The sequence below is a fragment of the Melozone crissalis genome, unplaced genomic scaffold (genome assembly GCF_028551555.1).
Source record: "Melozone crissalis strain CALT ecotype California unplaced genomic scaffold, PUWL_Pcris_2 ptg000068l_1, whole genome shotgun sequence".
NCBI classification, from domain to species: domain Eukaryota; kingdom Metazoa; phylum Chordata; class Aves; order Passeriformes; family Passerellidae; genus Melozone; species Melozone crissalis.
The window spans coordinates 7,312,252-7,333,986 of NW_026535846.1; the positions used below are offsets into that span (position 1 = coordinate 7,312,252).

General features: G+C 58.6%; 1 protein-coding gene across 2 annotated transcripts; it reads left to right on the top strand.

Annotated features, from left to right (window-relative positions):
* Positions 1-12,120: 12,120 nt before the first annotated feature.
* LOC128945599 (glycine receptor subunit alpha-4-like) lies at positions 12,121-21,735 on the top strand. Of its 2 annotated transcripts, XM_054289344.1 has the most exons (10): positions 12,121-12,237; positions 14,645-14,778; positions 15,260-15,327; positions 15,990-16,213; positions 16,340-16,422; positions 16,597-16,737; positions 16,819-17,033; positions 17,279-17,428; positions 18,326-18,421; positions 21,075-21,735. In XM_054289344.1, exons 1-10 carry the CDS (start codon positions 12,155-12,157, stop codon positions 21,351-21,353), a joined length of 1,473 nt encoding a protein of 490 aa, XP_054145319.1. In that variant the 5' UTR covers positions 12,121-12,154; the 3' UTR covers positions 21,354-21,735. The 2 variants fall into 2 exon arrangements, with proteins under 2 accessions (XP_054145319.1, XP_054145320.1); XM_054289345.1 differs by lacking the exon at positions 18,326-18,421 and having other exon boundaries at positions 21,075-21,731.

Below are 21,735 nucleotides of genomic sequence, written 5' to 3' on the forward strand. Positions count from 1 at the left end.
CATCATGTATGAGGTGTATGAATATGCATCAGGCTGTTGTTTTTAAGGGTTAATCCTCTGTTAACGTGGGTCCTTTTTTGGGCTTATTTTGCCCAGAAAGAGGTACCCGAACTGTCCATAACTCTTTGTTTCTATTATCTCATATTATCCTAATTCAATTTGTCCAAAGTATTATTACTCTAATTGTATTACTTTTTTCTATAACCATTTTATTGCTATTAAACTTTTAAAATTTCAAAAACCAAGTGATTGGCGTTTTTCACACTTTGCACTCCAGCTGGAGAGTTTGGGAGAGCCTCTGCTGCAAACCCAGCCGTGCAATTCTGCGTGCCCAGAGCAATCCTGCAGCTCAGCCCCTGCTGGGTGAGCCCCCAGGGAGCTGCAGGGAGCCTGTGCAGCCCACATCAAAGCTCTCCTGTCGGCTCATCCCTGCCAGAGAAATCACTGCTGCTTCCCAGGCGGGGAACACGCCAGGCTGGTAAAAATAAACATGCTTATAAATCAATATGGATCACCTTGCAGTTTGTTCTGACCCTTGGGCAGTGAGCAATTGCATCCAAACCCCAGGGAAATGAAGGAATTAGTCAGGAGCTCTCACTAACAGAGCCTGGCAGTGCCACACTGCCCCTGCTGAGGTGTGTGGGGGGCTGGCAGGGCAGGGCAGGGCTTGGAGGGGGTTTTCCTTCCCCAGCACCCCCAATCTGCACTGAGATGCTGCAAAGGCTGCACCAAAGTGAAGGGTTTGGATGGGCACACACACATCCCTAAATACACTCTCAGTGTGGAAAGGGCTCCCTGGAATTTTTGTGGGTTTTTCTCCTGACAGCTGCAGCTCAGACTCAGGCTTCCCCTGGGCCCTGGGGCTGGGGGGACAAGGAGGGGACATCAGTGGCAAAGGGACAGACACACAGGCACCGCTGGTTCATCCACTCCACTGCTTTCGGGCAAAGCAGTGGCATGGAAAAGCAAGCAGGAGCATGTGGGGCAGGGGAGCAGAGCATCCTCGTGTCCCTGTCTGTGTGCAGCCACCATCACCAGAGGCTGTCACGGTGGTGATTGTCACTGTGGTGATTGTCACTGTCACTCTGGTGATTGTCACTGGCTCTGTCACTGTCCCATCGCTCTGGTGGCACAGCACAGCCTCCTGCCTGTCCCACCCCCTCCCAGCACACACTGGGCAGGCAGGCAGCCCTCCCTGGGGTGGGCTCAGCTGGGAGAAGGGCTTTCCTGCAGTTCCAGGGAGGATTTGTATTCCCTGCTGATTGGTTTCTTTGCTTACAGCCCCACAGGGGCCGCACTCCTCATTTTCTGCACTCCTCATTTTCTGCACTCCCCTGGGCATGGGGCTGGGCTTTCAAAGATGCTCAGTGGCCAAAATCAGGCTGTGCTGACCCTGCAGCCCCTGCAGTGTGCTCCCCACAGTGCAGGCACAGCCCTGGGTACCCCAAGAGCAGCAGCAGCAGCGGCACGTGCAGTGCCTTGATCCATTATACATCTGTCAACAGGAGAAACCCCAGCCCATCCTGTCACAGCTCAGAGCCTTGCTGCTATTTTTAGCCACTCTCTTCCCTGGTCAGGATGAATTTCTTGTCATCTGCTGCTGATTTTAGCTCTGCTTTTCTTGCACCTCCCTGCCCCACCTCGCCCAGTGTGGTGGTGTTTGAGGATCCCCAGGACAAGGGAAGAGACGAGGATCTGACTCCATATTTCAGAAGGCTGATTTATTATTTTATTATATATATTATATTTAAAGAAAATAATATGTTAAAACGATACTAAATAATAGAAAAAAGGATTTCATCAGAAGTCTTGAAAGGAATAGAAAAGAATGATAATAAAATCTTGTGAGTGACCAGAGAGTCTGAGCCAGCTGTGATTGGCCATTAATTAGAAACAACCACATGAGCCAATCACAGATGCACCTGTTGCATTCCACAGCAGCAGATAACCATTGTTTACATTTTGTTCCTGAGGCCTCTCAGCTTCTCAGGGAGGAAAAATCCTAAGGAAAGGATTTTTCAAAAGAGATGTCTGTGACAAGCTTATAGGACCTGGCTCAAGGAGATCATTATCTCAAGGTGTCCCCGACAGAACCAGGAGGTGACAGTGCCATGGGCAGGCTGTGCTGGCTGCAGCAGTGTCTGTCTGTCCATCTGTCCGTCCCTCCCGGGATGCCGAGGGCTCCCCCAGAGCCAGCCCTGCTCCCTCTGCCCGCCCTGGCTGTCCTCACCGTCCTGTCGGTGTTCCCGGCTCGCTGCAAAATGTGCTAATAAAAATTACATTGAAAAAGGAAGGAGCTGCTAGAGGCTGTCAGAGGACAGGGGAGGAGCACTGAAGGACAGACAGACAGACCAGTGCTGCAGGATGATAGGGAAAGGGAAGGGGAAAGGGAAAGGGAAAGGGAAAGGGAAGGGGAAAGGGAAAGGGAAAGGGAAAGGGAAGGGGAAAGGGAAAGGGAAAGGGAAGGAAAGGAAAGGAAAGGAAAGGAAAGGAAAGGAAAGGAAAGGAAAGGAAAGGAAAGGAAAGGAAAGGAAAGGAAAGGAAAGGAAAGGAAGAGGCTAAAACCCTTGTGAGGCTCAGCAAGGGTGGAGTCCTGCACCCTGAGCCCCCCAGGGATGCTCTGGGGCTCTCCCAGAGCAGGCAGGGTTGAGGCAGTGCAATAAAGCCCTGCTGGATAACCTCGGGTCAGAGCTCTCCCAGCTGGCACCAGCCCTCACCCCTGCCTGTCCTGGCTTTCCTGGGAGCACAGGGGCACCAGGAGGTGCTGGCCAGCAGGGATGGCACGGAGATGAGCTCACCTCCCACGCAGCCACCCTCCAGAGAAGCTGAGCAGATGTCTGCCCTTCTGTTTTGGTGTCTGTGGCTGATGTTTCCCTCTGCAGGAGCCTGACTTTTCAAACCTACCCGGTTTTTGAGTTTGGAAGAGCTTGTCCAGCCTGTGCTCCGTGCCTGGCTCACTGCTGGGGGCAGCAGGGACCAGGGCAGGGTGGCTGCCACCCCAGAGGTGACACTGCAGGAGCCTCCCTGCTGTCCCACACCATCACAGGCTGTGTCACCCACGTGAGTGTGACTGTTTGCACTCCCATCCAGTGAGTAGGGGTCTGAGTATGAGGGAAGAGACAAGGATCTGACTCCATGTTTCAGAAGGCTGATTTATTATTTTATTATATATGTTACATTAAAACTATACTAAAAGAATAGAAGAAAGGATTTCATCAGAAGGCTGGCTAAGAATAGAAAAAGAAGGAATGATAACAAAGGTTTGTGGCTTGGACAGAGTCTGAGCCAGCTGACTGTGATTGGCCATTAATTAGAAACAACCACATGAGACCAATCACAGATGCACCTGTTGCATTCCACAGCAATAGATAACCATTGTTTACATTTTGTTCCTGAGGCCTGTCAGCTTCTCAGGAGGAAGAGTGCTAAGGAAAGGATTTTTCACAGAAGATGTCTGTGACAGGTGAGTGCAGTTTCAGGCTGTGTTTGTGCCTGGGGGATCAGCTGCAGAGCCCAGGGCACACCCAGCAGTGCTCAGTGCCAGGAGCAGTGCCCTCACCAGGGCCCAGGCACTGAAGCCTTCCTGGCTGCTCACTGCTCCTTTTATCCACCAGACAGCTCTGTTATTTACTGCAGAAACTGGGGATAATACAGTGCCAGAAACAACTCTCTTAGTCAGGTTTCTAATTTCAAAAGAAACTCCCACAAAGCCTCTCACTCCGTGCAGTGAGTCCCTCAGATTAATTACAGGTTGGTGGAGAAGGTGATTTCTTTTCCCCTGGCTCCTTTTCCAGCAGATTTGCCTTTCACATCCACTGCCTTTCTCCTTGATTTTCTCCCTACTGGAAGGTAAACAGATGCCTCACTCTGATCTTTTCCAGGCTGTTCATTACTCTCTCACTCTGCCTTTCGTGGGGTCACATTCTTGAACTGTTCTCATTTACTTTTCAGAAAATCCTGGAAGGGAAAGACAAATGTCATCCTGCCTCCCTGGCAGGAGGGGGTGGGAGATGAGAACAGCAAACAGAGCCCAGGATTGCTCTGTCCCTGTGGAGCTGCACTGGGCTCCATAGAGGGAGGGGCAGCAATGCCAGCTCTGGGCTGTCCCCATTTATTTCTTGCTGCCCATTTGAAAAGGCTCAGGTGAATTCATGTGCTCCCAAAAGTCAGGACCCAGAACATCCCTCTGGCTGTCCTGAATGGCCAGGACCCCGTCTCCACCACAGAGGCCAAGCTGGGCATGGAGGGGAGTGGTAGGAGCACAGGACAGGGGGAAGAGGGCACAGGGCCTGCTTATTCTTCCTTATTCTTTCTTATTCTCTTATTCTTTCTTATTCTTCCTTATTCTTTCTTATTCTTTCTTATCCTTTCTTATTCTTTCTTATTCTTCCTTATTCTTTCTTATTCTTCCTTATTCTCTCTTATTCTCTTATTCCTTCTTATCCTTTCTTATTCTTCCTTATTCTTTCTTATTCTCTTATTCTTTCTTATCCTTTCTTATTCTTCCTTATTCTTTCTTATTCTTTCCTATTCTTCCTTATTATTTCTTACTCTTTCTCCCCTGCAATTGCCACCTGATGTGTAATGTTCTAATATCCCAGACTTGTCCCTCCTGGGGGTCTCTGGTTGAAGGCAGAACCCAAACCCGTCCCATGCAGTGAGGTGGGGCAGGCAGCCTGCAGGGCATGGCACACAGCACTGCCCCAGGGTCTGCTCCTGCTGCTCTCCTGCTCCTGCAGGGGCCGAGGGCAGGGGAGCTGTGGGAGGCAGCACAGTGAGCAGAGCTCATCAAACCCCAGTGAACAGAGCTCACCAAAGCCCAGCGCTGCTGCTGCAGGGAGAGATGTGCATCACCATGGCAACCCTGGCCAAGGATGCTCAGAGCTGGGCACCCCAATGGGGAGGGGACAGGGGACCACGCTGGGCCTGTCCCCAGTGCCCCAGTGCCACCCTCAGCCCAGCCCTGCTGAGGCTCTGGTCTGGCACAGCAGCTCCTCCTTCCCCTGCTCAGAGCTGCAGAGGCTGAGGGGCAGGCAGGGTCGGGGCTGAGGGTCCTGCAGTGTCAAATCCAGTGGATTTTCTCCAGAGACACTGGAAATGCTGGAGGGAACCAGAGCAGGGTCAGGCCAGCACCCTGGGGAAGGGAGGTGTCCTCTGAAGGGTTGGGATCTGTGCCAGCCTTTGCTGCTGTCCCAAAGAGTCTTGCTTGACACTTATCTAAATTAAATCTCCCTGTTCATCCTGCTGCCTTGCCAAGGTCACAGGATCAGGCAGTGCCATTGCTCCAGCCTTCCCTCTGCCTGCAGCTCCCTCCTCTCCTGCTCTGCCTGCAAACACAGCCCCCAGGGTCCCCCCAAAGCAGCTGGGGTTGGGACCAGTGTCTCAGTTCACCTTGCAATCCTCTCTGGGTCACCCTGCCCTGCCTGCTGAGGCTCTGGCTCCTGCTGGCACTGCCACACAAACACTGAGCCCCACTGGGCTCCCCAGTGCCCCCTGTGCCCTCCTCCTGCACCATGGTGCCACCTTCCTTCAGGAGCAGCCCCAAACATCCCCGCAGCCTGTCACCTTCCAGGCCACAGCAGCACCAGGGCCAGTGCTCCAGATTGCAATACAAGATGTTTTCTATTACCATCTGTATGGCAGATTACCTTTGTCAGGTGGGCAGTTTGCCTTATCTCTCTCTCTGAGTGACCACAATCGCTCCTCCCTCAGGAGGGGACATCTGCTGATAACAGCTATTGAATGTCCCTGCATGGCTGATAAGAACTACAGCATCCCATTGGGAGATGTGAGCCCAGAGGGAGGAGCCAAGCATTCCTACCCAGATATAATCCAGAGGTTTTGAGACACCAGCACGGCTTCTCCACTGGATTCCCCAGAGGAACAGCACCTGCCTCTCCTTCCACTGCATCTTCAGAGGAAGAATCCATCCTTCTCTACAGGATCCCTGCTCCAGCAGAGCCACCCCTGACACTGCAGGAGGGCTGAGCCACAATTCCAATGGGACTGCTGCCAACAGGCTGACCCACAGGGTGTCAGGTTGGGTTCTGACTCTGCCAGTGTTGTTCTAGTGTACTGCATTGTTTATTTTATCCTTTTATTTTCCTTCCCTATTGAAGAACTGTTATTTCCTGCTCCCATATTTTTGCCTGAGAGCCCCTTAATTTAAAATTTATAGCAATTTGGAGGGTTTACATTCTCCATTTCAAGGGAGGGTCTTGCCTCCCTTAGCAGACTCCTGTCTTTCCAAACCAAGACAGCCAGAGACACGAGGTCTGCAGCCCATGGACAGGCAAAGGAAAGTCTGCACCATCCACTCCATGTGTTCAGGCCAGGGTGGCACTCACTTGGTTGGATGTGATGGGTGGTATGTACACAAAATAATTCCTTGAGAACCTGCCACAAAATAAAATAAATATGTTAGATGAGGATAAGCACCTGTTGATGAGGGGGTGGCTTTGAAGAACAAGCACTGGGCTCTCCTTTCTTTGATGGCTTTCAGAACAGCTGAAAGGCCTCCAGCCTGCAGGGAAGGGGCTCAGGGGCTCCAGGGTGCTCTGAGGGATCTGCTTGGAAGGGCAGAGAGGAGCAGGACTGAGCTGGATCCTGCAGGACTGAGCTGCTCCCCATGGCCAGGAGGGCACTGGTGGGATGGGGCTGACCCTGATGGATCCAGCAGGACTGAGCTGCTCCCCATGGCCAGGAGGGCACTGGGGGAATGGGGCTGGCCCAGCTGGATCCTGCCATGCTGGGGTTGCATCCAACCCCCTGTCCCCTCCAGCCACCCATTATGGTGTCCCAAACCCAGCAGCTTGGACACACAGGGACAGAGAAGTGCCCTCTCTGATGTCCCCCCACAGCTATATGGAGGGTCTGGGGCACATTTCCTCAGCACATGCAGCAGCCCCACAAGCACAGTGATGGGCTCAGTCCTCAGGCCTCACCTCACTGCGCCTCATTGGGAAAATGAGCCCCGTTACAGCATCCCACCCCTGAGGAGCCCCCAGATGGGCCCAAGTGACCCTCTGGGATCAGCAGAGAACCCAGTGCTGGCCTGAAACAGAGCTCAGAGCGCTCACTGAGGATGCTCTGTCCCCACAGAGTATGTTGGGGACTGATGGACGAGCAGCTGCATCTGGCACAGCCCTGGAGAGAGGTGCCAGGTCGCTTGGAGCCAGAGGAGAGGTGACCTCTGTGCCTGGCTGCTCACAGAGCAGGAGGGGCAGCCCTGGGGCTGCTGGCAGGGCCAGCCCAGCTGGATGGTGCAGCTGCCCTTGGCCAGTCCCCAGCGCAGAGCATCCCTGCCCAGCCTGCACAGCCCACCCCAGCACCAGCAGCTGGGGTATTTTTAGCCTGGAAAAGTGCCACAAAATCATAGAGCAACATTTGCTGGAGTTGGGACCAGTGTCTCAGTTCACCTTGCAATCCTCTCTGGGTCACCCTGCCCTGCCTGCTGAGGCTCTGGCTCCTGCTGGCACTGCCACACAAACACTGAGCCCCACTGGGCTCCCCAGTGCCCCCTGTGCCCTCCTCCTGCACCATGGTGCCACCTTCCTTCAGGAGCAGCCCCAAACATCCCCGCAGCCTGTCACCTTCCAGGCCACAGAATAGATAATAGTAGAAATAGTAGAAATAGTAGAAATTGCAGAAATGGTAGAAATAGTAGAAATAGTAGAAACAGGAGAAGTTGCAGAAATAGTAGAAATAGAAGAATCCACCCCACTTGCCAGCTTCGAAAGCCGATCCTCTCTAATATCATCCCAATCATTAAGAGGCTATGAACCAGCATTAGCCTTTAAAGCTAAAGAAAGAGGGTTTCCCCCTCCTTAATGGTATGCCTCAACTAAACCCTAGCCCCTGATATTTTATCATGCTCACTTCATGACTCTCTTTAATTATCCAACCCCAACTCCTGTCATTTGTATCAATAAATCCCCACTCTAGCAAACCACCCATCACTCCGAGCACTACCCCCTGAACCTGACCATGAACTTAAGCTTCTTTGACCAATTTCCAAGCCCATCCCTCCTAGGAATCCCACACCCTGCCCTGTCCCTCTGGTGGCTACACCTGAGCCCAGAGCCTGCTTGCCCTGCTGAGGAACAGGGGCATGGTTGGGCTCTGGTGCCTGTGGGGCTCAGTCCATCCACCAAAACACCACTACAGCTGCTCATCCCTTCACTGTTTATTGCAATGAGATGATTTTTGTTCCTGCTGGGAAAGGAAAGCACCCACAGCCTGTTAGACAGCTTCTCCAGGGAAAGGCAGGGGCAGCAGGACACAGGAAAAGCGGTGACAGCACAGGACAGCACAGTGCCCACACTGGGCTCACTCTGGGCGGCCACGGGGAGCTGCAGGCTGGCAGCACTGCACAGACACCCACCAGGGCGTGTTGCCCCCAGCACTAATTTCACACCCCATTAAATGCCTCCAAATGTTTGCTTTGGGGGAGTGTGCCTCCGTGTCCCCCAGGGTGGAGGGGATGTTCTCTCCCCCAGTGCAGCATGTGGGGTTTTCCTGTTTGTTTTGCTGCTTTCCTTAGAAACAGTGCTGAGACTGTGCCTGCTCTCCCTTAATTTCACTTGTCAGAGGATTAAAAGAGGGAAAGGAGAGCTGACATGGCCCTAAACTGAAGGCAACAGAGAGCCTGAATCTTTCACAAGGACTGCTTTGCTCCCCAGGGCTCATTAAGCATTTAAGCAGTTGGTCCAGAGGATGCACAGCAGTCCTGGCACGCTGGCAGAGCCCTCTGCATGCAGCAGCTCTGCTTCACACCTTGATTTCTGCAAAAGAAAATCCCAGTCCTGAGGAAAAAGTGACAGGAGGATGTCCAGAGGTGGCTGGGCATCCTTAGGAGAGGGGAGGAAGTCAGGAGAGAATGAGGAGACAGGATGGAGGTGCTGTGATGTGGTGTGCTCTAATTACAGCAAGCACAGCCTCCCAGGGCGTCAGACTCTGTGCCTGAGGAACTGCAGGGCTGTTTCCCTGTCCAGCCCTTCACTGGGGCTGGGGCTGAGGGAGGCAGAGCCAGCAGTGCCCCCAAACCAGGATCTGCCTCTGAGCTGCTCCCAAGCCCTCCCCAGAGCAAATGACCCTCCAAGCCTGCTGCAGGGCTGCTGGAGCAGGCTGCTCAAAGCCCACCGCAAACCTGTGCCCACCTGGAGCTTCTGTCCCTCCTGGTGCTTCAGGGCTTCCAGGCTCCAGGGCAAAGGCAAATCTGTGCTCACTCCAAAGGAGGGGCCAAGGATGAGTGGGAAGCAGCAGGAGGACTTTGTGGTCCTGCATGAAGAGCAAAGTGCCCTCCTTTGCCTGCTGTCCTTCCTCTCCCTCACCCCCCCAGCACAAATAGCACAGAGCCGGTCCTTATCCTGAAACTGAGCTTAAGCACCTGAACCTTTTCTCTGCAAAAAAGCTCAAACCTGTTTTCAAGGGGTTGAATGACTCACTCCCACCTTGTAATGGTGTTGTCTGCAAATACACCTCAGGGTTTCGTTTATCAGGCAGGGTTCAGTCTGTAGATGTGGCAATGCAGAGAAGGGCTGGGGCAGTGTGGATTGGCACAGGCCTTCCTCAGGCTGCAGATTTGAGGCAGGGAAGTGTCTGGCCTCAAAGGAGAAGGTTGATGTGAACTCAGAGACAGTGGAGGGAAAGGAAATAAATCCCCCACTTTTCTGCCCATCTGAGCAAGCCCAGTCTCTGCTGCCTGCATGTCTCCTGTCAGCAGAGCCTGCACGGTGGCAGGGACAGCTTTGGGGATGCCCCTGGGGGCTGCTCCAGCCCGGCAGCCACTGGATCACAGTGTGGTCTTTGTGGTCTCTGCCCCCTGCCCCTGCCAGCCCTGCTGCCCCTGGGGAGAGCAGCCCCAGGACAAGCTGGTGGTGGATGCCTGGAGCCCAACGCTGACAGCTCCTGCTGGCTGCAGTCCTGACTGTTTACAGAAAAACCACCTCATGCCTTGATTCCAGGGACATGGGGCATAAGCCTATCCCTGTCACTCCCAAAAATGCCCTGCTCAGGATGAGGCACCATCCTGGCATCCCCTGGGCTCTCTCTGTTTGTGCAGCTCCTGCTCCATCCCCGGGCCAGCCAGCAGCGAATCAGCACTGCCTGCGCCCTCCTGGTGGGATGCTCGCTGCCTTCATCTGCTCAGAGCTTGTTCTCAGCGCTGCTCTCAGCACTGCTCGCCGTGCTGGCTGCCTGCAGAGCTGCAAGGAGGGCAGCAGGGCTGTGGCTGCAGCATCCCCACGGTGCTGCCCACCTGGGAGCCTCCTTGGCTTCTCCCAGAGCCTCGTTAGCCCAGCCCTGCTGACCACAGCATGTGCACCCATGCCTTGGAGCTGCTCACCTTGAGCTCCCATGCTCGTGGCCACCTGGCACGCTGGCCCCACAGCCTCTGTGACCATCCTCAGGCCCCTCAGGGACACCGTGCCTGTGCCTCAGTTTCCCCAGAGAGCAGAGAGGGAGCACTGGCTGCCCTCCTCTGACAGTGTCAGGTCAGTTTAGCTGGACAGCGTCAGGAGAGGAGCTGTCACACCGTGTGTGTTTGCTCTGCTCCCTGGGGCTCCCTGCTGTCCCTGCCCCTCCTGGCACCGTGGCACCGCAAACATTAATGGCAACGGTAATCAGAGGAGACTTCTCCAGCTCCTGGTGCTGGGAGAGCTGATCAGAGGGGATGGGGACCCTGCACACCCCCTCGGGCCAAGTGTCCTCTGGGCACCAGCCCCCTGTGCCCTGTGCTGGCCCAGCACCCTGGGCTGGCTTCACACAGCCCTCAGCCACAGTGCCAGCCTTCAGCAAAGCCTTGGGAGCTCTCCAGGTCCTGTGCAGCCCCTTGCTTGCCCGGGGAGAACAGGCACAGGGGGCACCATGCCCTCCTTCCCCACTGAGCTCCTCCTCTGTGGGCCCCTGCAGCAATGGCTTCGTACAGCAGCTCCCAGCCATTACCAGACTGCAATTAATACAAACAAATGAGATCAGCCAGCCACAGCAGAGTGAACAGAAACCTGACTGACATATCTGCCAGGAATCATTTATTCTGCGCTTTTATCTTTTTTAAATACTATTTACTTCCTTGCAAATTAATCACGGATTGCCTTGGAGCAGAGGCGACTCTGCGGCTGGGCCGGGTGGCCTCAGGGCACCGGGCAAAGGCAGCCGAGCACCGAGTCCCGGCCCGGGCTGTGGTTATCAGGCAGCTCCCCTCCCTCTGCCTTGGCTGCCCTGTCCCCGGCAGCCGCGGCAGCTCCTGAATCACACAGACATGAGCGACGGTGTTGTGTTCTCCGAGGAGCTCACCAGGACAGTCCTGTCCATCCGCTGAGCCCTGGGAAAGGCTCCCGGGAGGAGGGACCTGAGCTGCGGCCCCAAGGCCGGGCACAAGGGTTTAGGAGCCCGGTTTACCCAGGCGCTATCCCCCATCCGATGGGCAGTTCCTCTGGGACATCCCTCATCCCCGTACATCCCTGAGCCCGCACATCCCTGAGCCCGCACATCCCTCAGCCCCCTCACATCCCCGCACATCCCTCAGCCCCGCACATCCCTCAGCCCCGCACATCCCTCATTCCCGCACATCCCTCAGCCCCGCACATCCCTGAGCCCCGTACATTCCTCATTCCTGTACATTCCTCATTCCCCGTACATCCCTCATTCCCGCACATCCCTCAGCCCCGCACGTCCTCTGCTCCCGGTACGGTTCTCTCCCTCCGAGCGTCCCTCGCACATCCCTCAGCCCCGGCGCATCCCTCGCCCCCTCCAGCCTCGAGCCCGGCGCGCCCCGAGACCCCTCCAGCCCCCGCCGGGGCCGCTCCGTCCCCGCACCGGGATCCCCCCCGAGGGCCGCGGGCTGCGGGCCGGAGGCAGAGGCCCCGAGGGGCCGGGGAGGAGGCGGGCACCGGGCCGGAGCCCCCCACCCACCGCCGCTCCCGCCTCCTCCCCGCCGCGGCGGGCGAAGCTCCGCCCGGCTCCCGGGGCCCGCAGCCGGCCGGCGCCCACCCCGCGGCGGGCGCCCGGACTATGAGGAGCGGGAGCGGGCGGGGGGCGGCGGCAGCGGCCCCGGTGCGGCCCCGGTGCGGCGGGAGCGGGAGCGGGGACGCCGCCGCCGCCGGCCGGGTCATGCCCGTGCGCCCGGGGCGGCGGGGCTGCGGGCTGCGGCGGGATGGGCGCGCTCCGGGCCGGTGCCCTCGCCTTCCTCCTCCTCCTCCTCCTCGGCTGCCTCCTGCCCCGGCGCGGCCCGCTCAGGTGAGCGCACGGCGCGGGTGCTCGGTGCTGCGCGGGGCTGCGGGACCCCGGCACCCCAAGCCCGTCCATCCCCCGAGCCGCGATTCCCCCGGCACACGGGCATCACCCCCTCTGGGAGACAGAGCTCCTGCGGGACCTGGGCATCCCTCCAGTCCCGGACCATCCCCGGACCCTTATCCCGACCCCCGATCCGGTGCTGTCTCCGCGGCCTGATGCCCCGGACAGAGCGCTCCCAGCTCCTGTCTGCACCTCCCGCAAACCCGGCCTCGCTGCCCATTCCCGGGACCCTGACCCAGCACCCGGGACCCAGCAGCCTTCCTCCACAGTGCCCACCGCACACAGCCAGACCCTGCCTGTCCCCAGCCGCCCCCGAGGGCTCCCCGGGCCAGCGGGAGGGTCACCCACGGGAGAAAGGGACCGCTGAGCCCGTGACAGCCCAGGCAGCTCCATCCCTGCCGCTGCAAAGCCCCCGGGATGTCCAGATCCTCTCCTGGCTCATGGTGTGTGGGAAAGGACAGTTCAGGGCAGACCCTGACCCAGACCCTGGCTCACTCGGGACAGTGGGTGGGTGCCCCAGGTCCCCTGGGTGCAGGAGCAACTCTTGGCCCACTTGGGTGGAAAATCTAAAGCCCTCGGGTCCCTTTTTCCATCTCTGTCCACCTTGGGTGTTATCTGGGACGAGGTGGGATGCAGGGGAGAGGGGAAGGGAAGGGTTGGGGGCTGCAGGACTCCTGGGCTCAGCCTGATCCCAGTCCCCCTCCCAGCAGTCGGCCAGTGTGGCTGGAGGGGCACGGGGGGATTTGCAACATTCATGGCAGGGAGGGGTAACCCAGAATTGCCTCACGTGCAGAAACTGCCTGTCTCAGGGCAGCGTTTTTAGGCAGACATCAGCGTTTTCAGCCCTGCCACCCACGGGCTCCACAGCGGCGCTGAGTGAGCTCCAGGGCCCCGCGGTGCCCGGCCCGGGTCGGGGCAGAGCCCCCGGGCAGGCAGCGCTCAAGGCAGGGGCTGGGCCCCAGGGCTGATTCCCCTGCCTGGGATGCCGTGGGAAGCGGTGGCACTCTGGGCATTTTGGCATCCCTCACGCTGCTCTGAGCATCCCCGGGGCTGCAGATCCGCTGTGCCTCTGTTATCTGAGCCTCCTCAAGGAGCTACCTGCCAAGGGAGCCCGGGAGCCTCCCTGCCACGTGCTGCAGGGGAGAGCCCTCACTGTCCTCTCCTGTGAGAGGACATGGCTCACGGCTCTGTGCCAGGCAGAAGCCTCACTTAACTCCTTGTTCGCCTGGCCCCTGGCAGCCCTCCTCCCAAAGGCTCCACACCTTGCTCATGCAGCTCCTGGCAGGGAATTCCTCCCAGCCTTTTGCTCTTGATCAGGATGAATCTCAGCTACTCTCTGCTGCCCTTCTCCAATTAAAGGAAAACCTGCCCCACTGGAACACTTTGGTTGTGGCCATTTCTAGCTGGTAAGGTGCACATAAACCCCTTTAGGATGAATCTCACCCCTTTGAAAAGAGGTAGGAAGAAGGACCACAGGGTTCCCAGCATCATCCTCTTCTTGCAGTGCTGGGGCTGCAGCTCCAAGCAGGAGTGAGATCCACCTGGGCACAGACCTGGTGGAGTTATAAGCATCATGCAGCAGCACCAACAGCATGCTCAAAGCTTCTTTTGTGTCCAGAGATGTCTGGCTAATTCCTCTCCATCACAGCCACATGCCTGGCAATGTGGTGAGTGAACATCTCTCGCATTGTTCCTTGAAATTATCATTATAGACTGACGGCAGGAGAGAAGCTGGCAGGCTAAGATGCATTCACAAAAATATCCCCTCCAGAGTCAGTTTAAATAAATCTCCATCGTCACTCAGAGCGCTGTGTGGGAGAGCTCATCCCCATGGCTGGTGTGGTGGTGGGCTCTGCTGCTCCTCTCCTGCCACATCTCCCTGGCCCCTGGCAGCTGTCAGAACCCAGCTGGACACTCCTCACTCAGGCAGGGACACCGTGTCCCCCAGCCCCCCATGACAGGCAGTGTGTGATTGTTTGCTCAGCAACTCAAGCTGAGCTGTAGGTGGAACCTGAGAAGGAGCTGCCTGCTTTCCCCTCCAGCACTGCTTATGCTCCATCCCCACCACAGCCCTGGAGCCAGGAGACACCGGCCCCCAGCCCCATGCCAAGGGACGTGGTGGAGCAGGGACAGGCAAAATGTGGGCATGTGACACTCAGGCTGCTGCAGGTGAGGGGAAAAGCCATCAGGAGCCCAGCAGAGGGAAGGGATCCCCCACCATGCTGACTGGGCACTGGAGTGGATGCAGCACAGGCACAACCACCTGCCCTGGCAGCTGAGCGTCCCCAGGGGAGCCCAAAATGTGCCTGCAGAGCCCTGGCAGCAGCTGACCTGCCTCCCTGCCCCACAGGCTGGTCTCAGGGCGGGAGGAGATTAAAGCTGGCTCCCGAGGCTCAGCCCAGCCCATGTCACCCTCTGATTTCCTGGACAAGCTCATGGGACGAACCTCAGGGTACGACGCCCGCATTCGACCCAACTTCAAAGGTAAGAGGGGGGATGTGAGGGCTCCAAACCTGGCAGGTCCTGGCAGCTTATGGCTGCCCAAACCCAGGGCCTCTGGGGCAAGAGCCTGCCCCACATCCCTGTCCCAACACCCTGCCAGAGTCCCGGCTGTCCTGCCAGCTCTGTGTGCTCGCTTTGCTGGCAGCACGGGCGTGCTGGGGTCACCCCAGTCCTGGGGATGGCCCCACAGGAGGGGACGCCTGTGTGCCCACAGGAGCAGTGTCCCCGGGGGTGGCCCCACAGGAGGAGATGCCTGTGTGCCTTCAGGGTGTCCCCGGGGGTGGCCCTAGAAGGAAGGGATGCCTGTGTGCCTTCAGGAGCGGTGTCCCCAGTGTCCCCAGGGGTGGCCCCAGCAGAGGGGACGCCTGTGTGCCTTCAGGCACGCAGCAGGAGCGGTGTCCCTGCGTGTGCCCGCACGTGTCTCAGCAGCCAGCAGCAAGAGGAGGCTCACGCTGTTTTCCAGGTCCGCCTGTCAACGTGACGTGCAACATCTTCATCAACAGCTTTGGCTCCGTCACCGAAACCACCATGGTGAGGGTTTGGGCAGCCTCTCCCAGAGCCTCGGGGCTGGCAGGGGCTGTGCTGGGGAGCGTGGGGGTCCCCGTGCCCATGGCTGTGCTTACAGGGCTCCTTCTGGCACCACACTCGGGACATGCAAAGCCATAGCACGTGGCTGTGGCTTTCCTGGGGTCAGCTAACACAGGCTTGGCTATGTGGGTCACATTCCCTGTGCCTGAGCTGGAAGAAAGAGCTCCCCAAAGGGTCACACTGGGGCAGATGGATGTAACCCCCTGCCATCCTGAACCTCCTTGGGTGCATGAGGAACACATCAGAGGAAGTCCCAGGGCAAAAAAAAATTCCTATTTGTGCTTCTGCAAAAGCCTTAATACTATCAACAGTCCCACAGAGCCTTGTGCAGAATGCTGCAGGCAGCAGTTACTGGTCTTCCACCTCCTCCTCCTTCTCTCAGCTACTGTGGCCTTGGCTTTTTAATTTCCCCTGGCTGCCAGCAGCATGGGAAGGCTCCTGAGCTGCCCCTGCTCCCTGCTTTATTAGTGGCAGGCACGCAGCAACAGCAGGGCTGAGCCTCAATGGAAGCAGCCCATTCCACCCCCTCCTCCATCCCTTCCTCCTCCTCCTCCCCCTCCCTGGTACCCGGGGGTGCTCTCACTGACTGCTGCCCCCTGTGCCAGGACTACCGGGTGAACGTGTTCCTGCGGCAGCAGTGGAACGATCCCCGCCTGGCCTACCGGGAGTACCCCGACGACTCCCTCGACCTCGACCCCTCCATGCTCGACTCCATCTGGAAGCCAGACTTGTTCTTTGCCAACGAGAAAGGGGCCAATTTCCATGAGGTCACCACTGACAACAAGCTCCTGCGCATCTTCAAGAATGGCAACGTGCTCTACAGCATTAGGTAGACCCTTGCCCTCTGGTGCAGTGCCTGAGTGGGGAGGGAAAGCTTTCCCCTGGCCTTCCATGTGGTGACTTTTCCCCAATGACTGCCCCATCTCCAACTCCCTCCTTTCCTCTGCCTCCTCAGGCTGACCCTGATCCTGTCCTGCCCCATGGACCTCAAGAACTTCCCCATGGACATCCAGACATGCACCATGCAGCTGGAGAGTTGTGAGTACCTTGGGGGGGTTCAAGCTATGCTTCATTTCCCTCTTCCCATCCCATTCCATGTCATCCCAAAAGCTGGCAGCTCACTTTTTCTGAGGGACATGAGCAGGAAAAAGCTCAGGGTGGGGTTGAACGGGGTGCATGTCCCCATCCCATGGCTCCCTACATCCCCTCCAGTTGGCTACACTATGAATGACCTCATCTTCGAGTGGCTGGAGGAGCAGGAGGCCGTGCAGGTGGCAGAGGGCTTGACACTCCCACAGTTCATCCTCAGGGATGAGAAGGACCTGGGCTATTGCACCAAGTACTACAACACAGGTGAGCCCCCCAGGGACCTGCTGCCACCCCTCCCATGGCCCAGGGGTCCCTCTCGCCCACTGGGGCCCTCTTTCCCTGCAGGCAAGTTCACCTGCATCGAGGTGAAGTTCCACCTGGAGCGGCAGATGGGTTACTACCTGATCCAGATGTACATCCCCAGCCTACTCATCGTCATCCTCTCCTGGGTCTCCTTCTGGATCAACATGGATGCGGCACCGGCCCGGGTGGGCTTGGGCATCACCACGGTGCTCACCATGACCACGCAGAGCGCCGGCTCCCGCGCCTCCCTGCCCAAGGTCAGTGCTGCTGCCTGCTGGGCAGCGCCCCAGGGCCAGGGGCAGGGGCAGGGACAGGGACAGCCTTTCCCTGGCAATGCCTTGGCTTTGGAGCCTCATCAGCTGGGGCACCACCATGCTGAGGGGTAACGCTGGCTGCTCTGGCCCGTGTGCCCAGGCTGAGAGGGGCTCCCAGCCTCCTGGCAGCGGGGGGCACAAGCAAGGTGGGGGGCAGTGGGTCCCTGAGCCCCCTGTCACCCCGGCAGGTGTCCTATGTGAAGGCCATTGACATCTGGATGGCCGTGTGCCTGCTCTTCGTCTTCGCCGCCTTGCTGGAGTACGCGGCCGTCAACTTTGTGTCGCGCCAGCACAAGGAGTTCATGCGCCTGCGCCGCCGCCAGCGACGGCAGAGGATGGTGAGTGTCCCCCTCTCTGACATCTGCTCCTCCTCAGCCCCTGAGGGGACAGCCCAGGGCTGCAGGGACAGTTTCTCAGCAGTCCCCAGGGCAGGGCTGTGTTCCATAGCCGCAGATGGCTCCTCTGGCACCCCAGGCACCCACGGGCACTGCAGCACAGGGCTCGGCACCCATGGGTGCTTCAGGGCCTGCTTAGGGTGCTGTTCTTCTCCTGCTGGGACAGCCTCAGGCTCTGCTTCCTCTAAAAATGCAGAAAAATAAGCAGTGAGGATGGGGGAAACCAGCCTTTCCCCTTATGTGCATCCCACAACCTGGGCTCTTTGGCAGTGACAGGGACTCACTGCCGTGTCAGGGAGAAAACTGCAGAAAAATAAGCAGTGAGATGGGGGAAACCAGCCTTTCCCCTTACATGCAGCCCCAAACCTGGGCTCCTTAGTGGTGACAGGGACTCACTGCTGTGTCAGGGAGGGACCTGGGGGCACCCAGGGACAGGTGTGGGCTGCAGATGGGAGCACAGCAGGATCTGCAGAGGCAGGATCCCTCACTCATGGAAATAGTCCTCCCCTCTGTCAGCCCACCAACACAGGCATCAGGCCTGCAAGAAGCTTTGGGTCAGCATGTGGCTGCCCCACTCTCATTTTAAACAGTCTGTGAGGCACCGTGGAAGACACGAGTACACATACACACACCACACAGGCTCACAGCATCCCATGCAAGCAAATCCCTTCAGCACGTGCTGAAGACAGATCCCAGTGCCAGGGCACACTGGTGGGGCTCATTCCCCCCAACACAGAGCCCCCATCTCCCCCCACCACCCCCACCCCGGCACCCAGAGCCGCTGCCCCGGGTCACCCGCTGTCCTGTTTCTGTTTGGTGCGCACTGCTGGATGCCACAAGGGCCTGAGCAGCGGCACGGCCAGCCTGGAGTCCCTGCGGCAGCCGAGCAGCCGGCGCAGCAGCGAGCACACCTACGCGACGCTCTGCAGCTCCCGGGTAAAGCACGACCCTGCGGCAGCCCCCGTGCTTCCCCAGCCAGCCTCACCCTCCCCTCCCCACAGGGAGCCCCCAGGAGCAGCCCTGGGGGCAGCAAGGGGCTGTGGAAGAAGCAGGATAGTGATTAGCACAGAGAATGTGGCTGATGGGTGAGGGTTTGGGCAGCCTCTCCTAGAGCCTCAGGGCTGGCAGGGGCTGTGCTGGGGAGTGTGGGGGTCCCCAGTGCCCATGGCTGTGCTTACAGGGCTCCTGTGACCCCTTCTGGCACCACACTGGGGACATGCAAAGCCATAGCACGTGGCTGTGGCTTTCCTGGGGTCAGCTAACACAGGCTTGGCTACGTGGGTCACATTCCCTGGGCTCAAACGTGTTGAGAGAGGGATGGGAAAGGAGCAGGTTTCCCTGTGGACACCCCCACTCCATGCCTTGGGTTCCCCTTTGGTAAAGCAGCACCAGCAGAGTCCCCTTTGCTGAGGGTGAGTGATGCTGAGGGTGCCTGAGCCCAGCTCCCCAGCCATGCCCACAGCTCTGGCAGGGTGAGGGCTCTGCCTCCCTGCAGGCAGGTTCCAGGCACTCCCAGCTCTGTTGGAACCTCCCAGCCCCATCACCCACCAAGGGCCTTCTGAGGCAGGGAGGAGAGAAAGCAAGCTGCACCCACGCTGGTTTGGGGCTGGGGTTGTTCTTTAGGTGGGACAAACAAAGCTTCCCCAGGGTCTTGCTGCTGTCCCCACCCCAAACTGAGAGAGGACAGCTGCCTGCAGTCACCCCTGCACAGGCAGCTGCTCAGGGCTCATGAGCACTTTGAGGCACAGGGAGAAGTGTGGGGCAGGGCAAGCTCCCAGGATGTTGGGGAGATGCAGGGGATCAACCACAGCTCCAGGGAGGAGACCAGGCCTGGTCACCCTCACCTCCTCTACGCCACCAGCAGCCCTTGGATGCCAGGAGAGGCATCTTTGCCTTTCACAGATGACTCCTGGAGAGCAGCACCAAGCCAGGGCAGGGAGGGGGAGGCTCTGTGCAACCCAAGGACCGTGTGCTGGCTTAGAACAGACCAAAGTGAGGCTGCAGAGCACCCCGGGGTGCTGCTGGCACAGCACTGGATGCAGCCAGGAGCACCCCGGGGTGCTGCTCAGTCAGAGATGGGAGCAGAGCCCTGCTACACACAGCTCCTGTGCCTGAGAAAGCACAGCCCGGGTCTCACAGCCTGAGGGCAAATCCCTCCCGCAGACCACCCAAATCCAGGCTCAGGAACCCTGGGCTGGGGGAGCAGCTGCTGGTCCCCAGAGCACACAGAGCACCCAGGTCCCCCCATCCAGAGGGGCTGCAGGCACTCAGCCTGAGGCAGCGAAATAAAACTGTCCTGCAAATGAGAACTGACCTCAGCAATCTGAGCCACTGCTGCTCTTCCCACTGTAAAATCTTGCTTAGCCTGTGGATTGCTGAGTTAAATAAAGATGCCAGGGTACAAACTCTCTGCATGAGAGCCCCCGTGCCAGCCGAGTGCCTGCAGGGGCTGACCTCAGCAGGCAGCCCCTGTGTCCTGGAGGGCAGTGCCGGCCAGAGATGGTGTTTGGGGTCCCAAACAGCACCCAGACACAAAGTGAGGCACTGACCTACAGTGCCTTGGAAGAAAGGACCCACCACAGCCAGATACAGCACCACAAAGGCAGAGGGGAGCTGAGCTGAGCCACAGAGACCAAATGAGTCCAGGGGCTCAGCAAAAAGCCAGATGTGCAGCCTGTGCTTGCACATGCCTGTCCCTCATCACATCTCTGCACACATAACCCTCTCCAAGGCTAAAACAAGGCGAGTGGCTCGCAGTGCACAGCTGTCGATGGGGAGGAGGGCAGGCACTGCTGGCCAGCCCCTGAGGCACCCAATCGGTGCCCTGAACAGTGGCAGTGGGCTGCGGCCAGGGACTCTCACGGCAGTTCTGCAGCCTTGATCATGAACACACAACTCCATGGGCACGTTGCCCCCTCTGCCAGCCAGGGGAGAGAGAGGCTGAGCAAGGGCAGAGAGACCAGCAGAGTCCAGCTCTCTCAGCCTCCCTCCTCTGCTGCACCAGGCAATCTCTGCCAAGCAGCCATGGGGAGAAATGAGGGCTTGGGTTCTTGGAGGGACTGGGGTGCCCTGCAAGCCCTGGTGGTAGCCAGGTTCCTGCATCCCCACCCTGCTCTGCCCCAGCAAGCTGCCTGTCCTCTCCTATTCACCATCACAGCCACATTTCCACGGCACAGCAAACACAGCACACTCACAGCAGTGCCTGCACACCTCCACCTGCACCCAGTGCACCCTGCACCCCTATGGGCCCCCTTCCAGCAGTTCAGCTCCCATCCCTCTGGCTGCCAGAGCTGGGAGGAAGCTGGGGGGAAGTGTCAGGCTGCCAGGGTCGGGTTGCCTTTGGATACACCCTGAAACACGTGCTGGATGAGAAGGCAGGAGCTCAGTGCTCACCCCTACGCTGTGCACAGACAGCACTGGGAGCTCCTGCCGGCATGGCTGGGCTGTGTGACAGAGCTGCCAGCCTGGCACAGCACCCAGCACCCAGCACCCAGCACCCAGCACCCAGCACCGGGGGTGTGCAGGACGTGCAGCCTCCCCCCGCAGCCCGGCACCGCCGTGCCCTGCCTGACCGCCTTTCCTTCGGCAGGAGGAAGAGCTGAGCCGCGAGAGCCGCTTCTACCTGCGGGGCTACGGGCTGGGCCCCTGCCTGCAGCCCAAGGAGGGGGCTGCGGAGGGCCCCGGAGCGTTCAGCCCCCCGGCCGTGCTGCGGGAGGGGGAGAGCCTCCGCAGGCGCTACCTGGACCGCGCCAAGCGCATCGACACCGTCTCCAGAGCCGTCTTCCCCTTCACCTTCCTGCTCTTCAACATCTTCTACTGGGTGGTTTACAAAGTGCTGCGCTCAGAGGACATCCACATGGTGCCCTGAGGCTGGAAAAGTAGGACTGACTGCCTCTTGGTGTCACCCCACAGTGTGCTCAGGTGCCACAGGCTCAGCCAGAACTGCGTTTCCCTCTGTCCCGGAGCGGTGGCAACGCTGGGCTGGGCCTCAGAGCCTGGACGTGTGGCAGCCCCTGCGCCCCTGTGGATTTTGTGGCACAAAGTGGGGGGATCAACAATCACAGGTCCCCACGGTCAGCTGGAGAGAGGAACCCCTCCTGCTTCCTGCATGGTGTCACCCCAGGTACCCCGGGATGCTGTGCTGTCAGGGCAGGGAAACACCCCAGGAATGCAGTGCTGTCAGGGCAGGGAAACAACTACACCCCAGGAATGCTATGCTGCTGGGGGAACCCTGAGTAGCCAGGGTCACA

Excerpts from the sequence above, each read along its gene's own strand:
- LOC128945599 (XM_054289344.1), top strand. The coding sequence starts at position 12,155 with ATGGGCGCGCTCCGGGCCGGTGCCCTCGCCTTCCTCCTCCTCCTCCTC. Across the intron at positions 16,214-16,339 it reads AACGTGCTCTACAGCATTAG|GCTGACCCTGATCCTGTCCT; the intron begins GTAGACCCTTGC and ends CTGCCTCCTCAG. Across the intron at positions 18,422-21,074 it reads CGACGCTCTGCAGCTCCCGG|GAGGAAGAGCTGAGCCGCGA; the intron begins GTAAAGCACGAC and ends TTCCTTCGGCAG.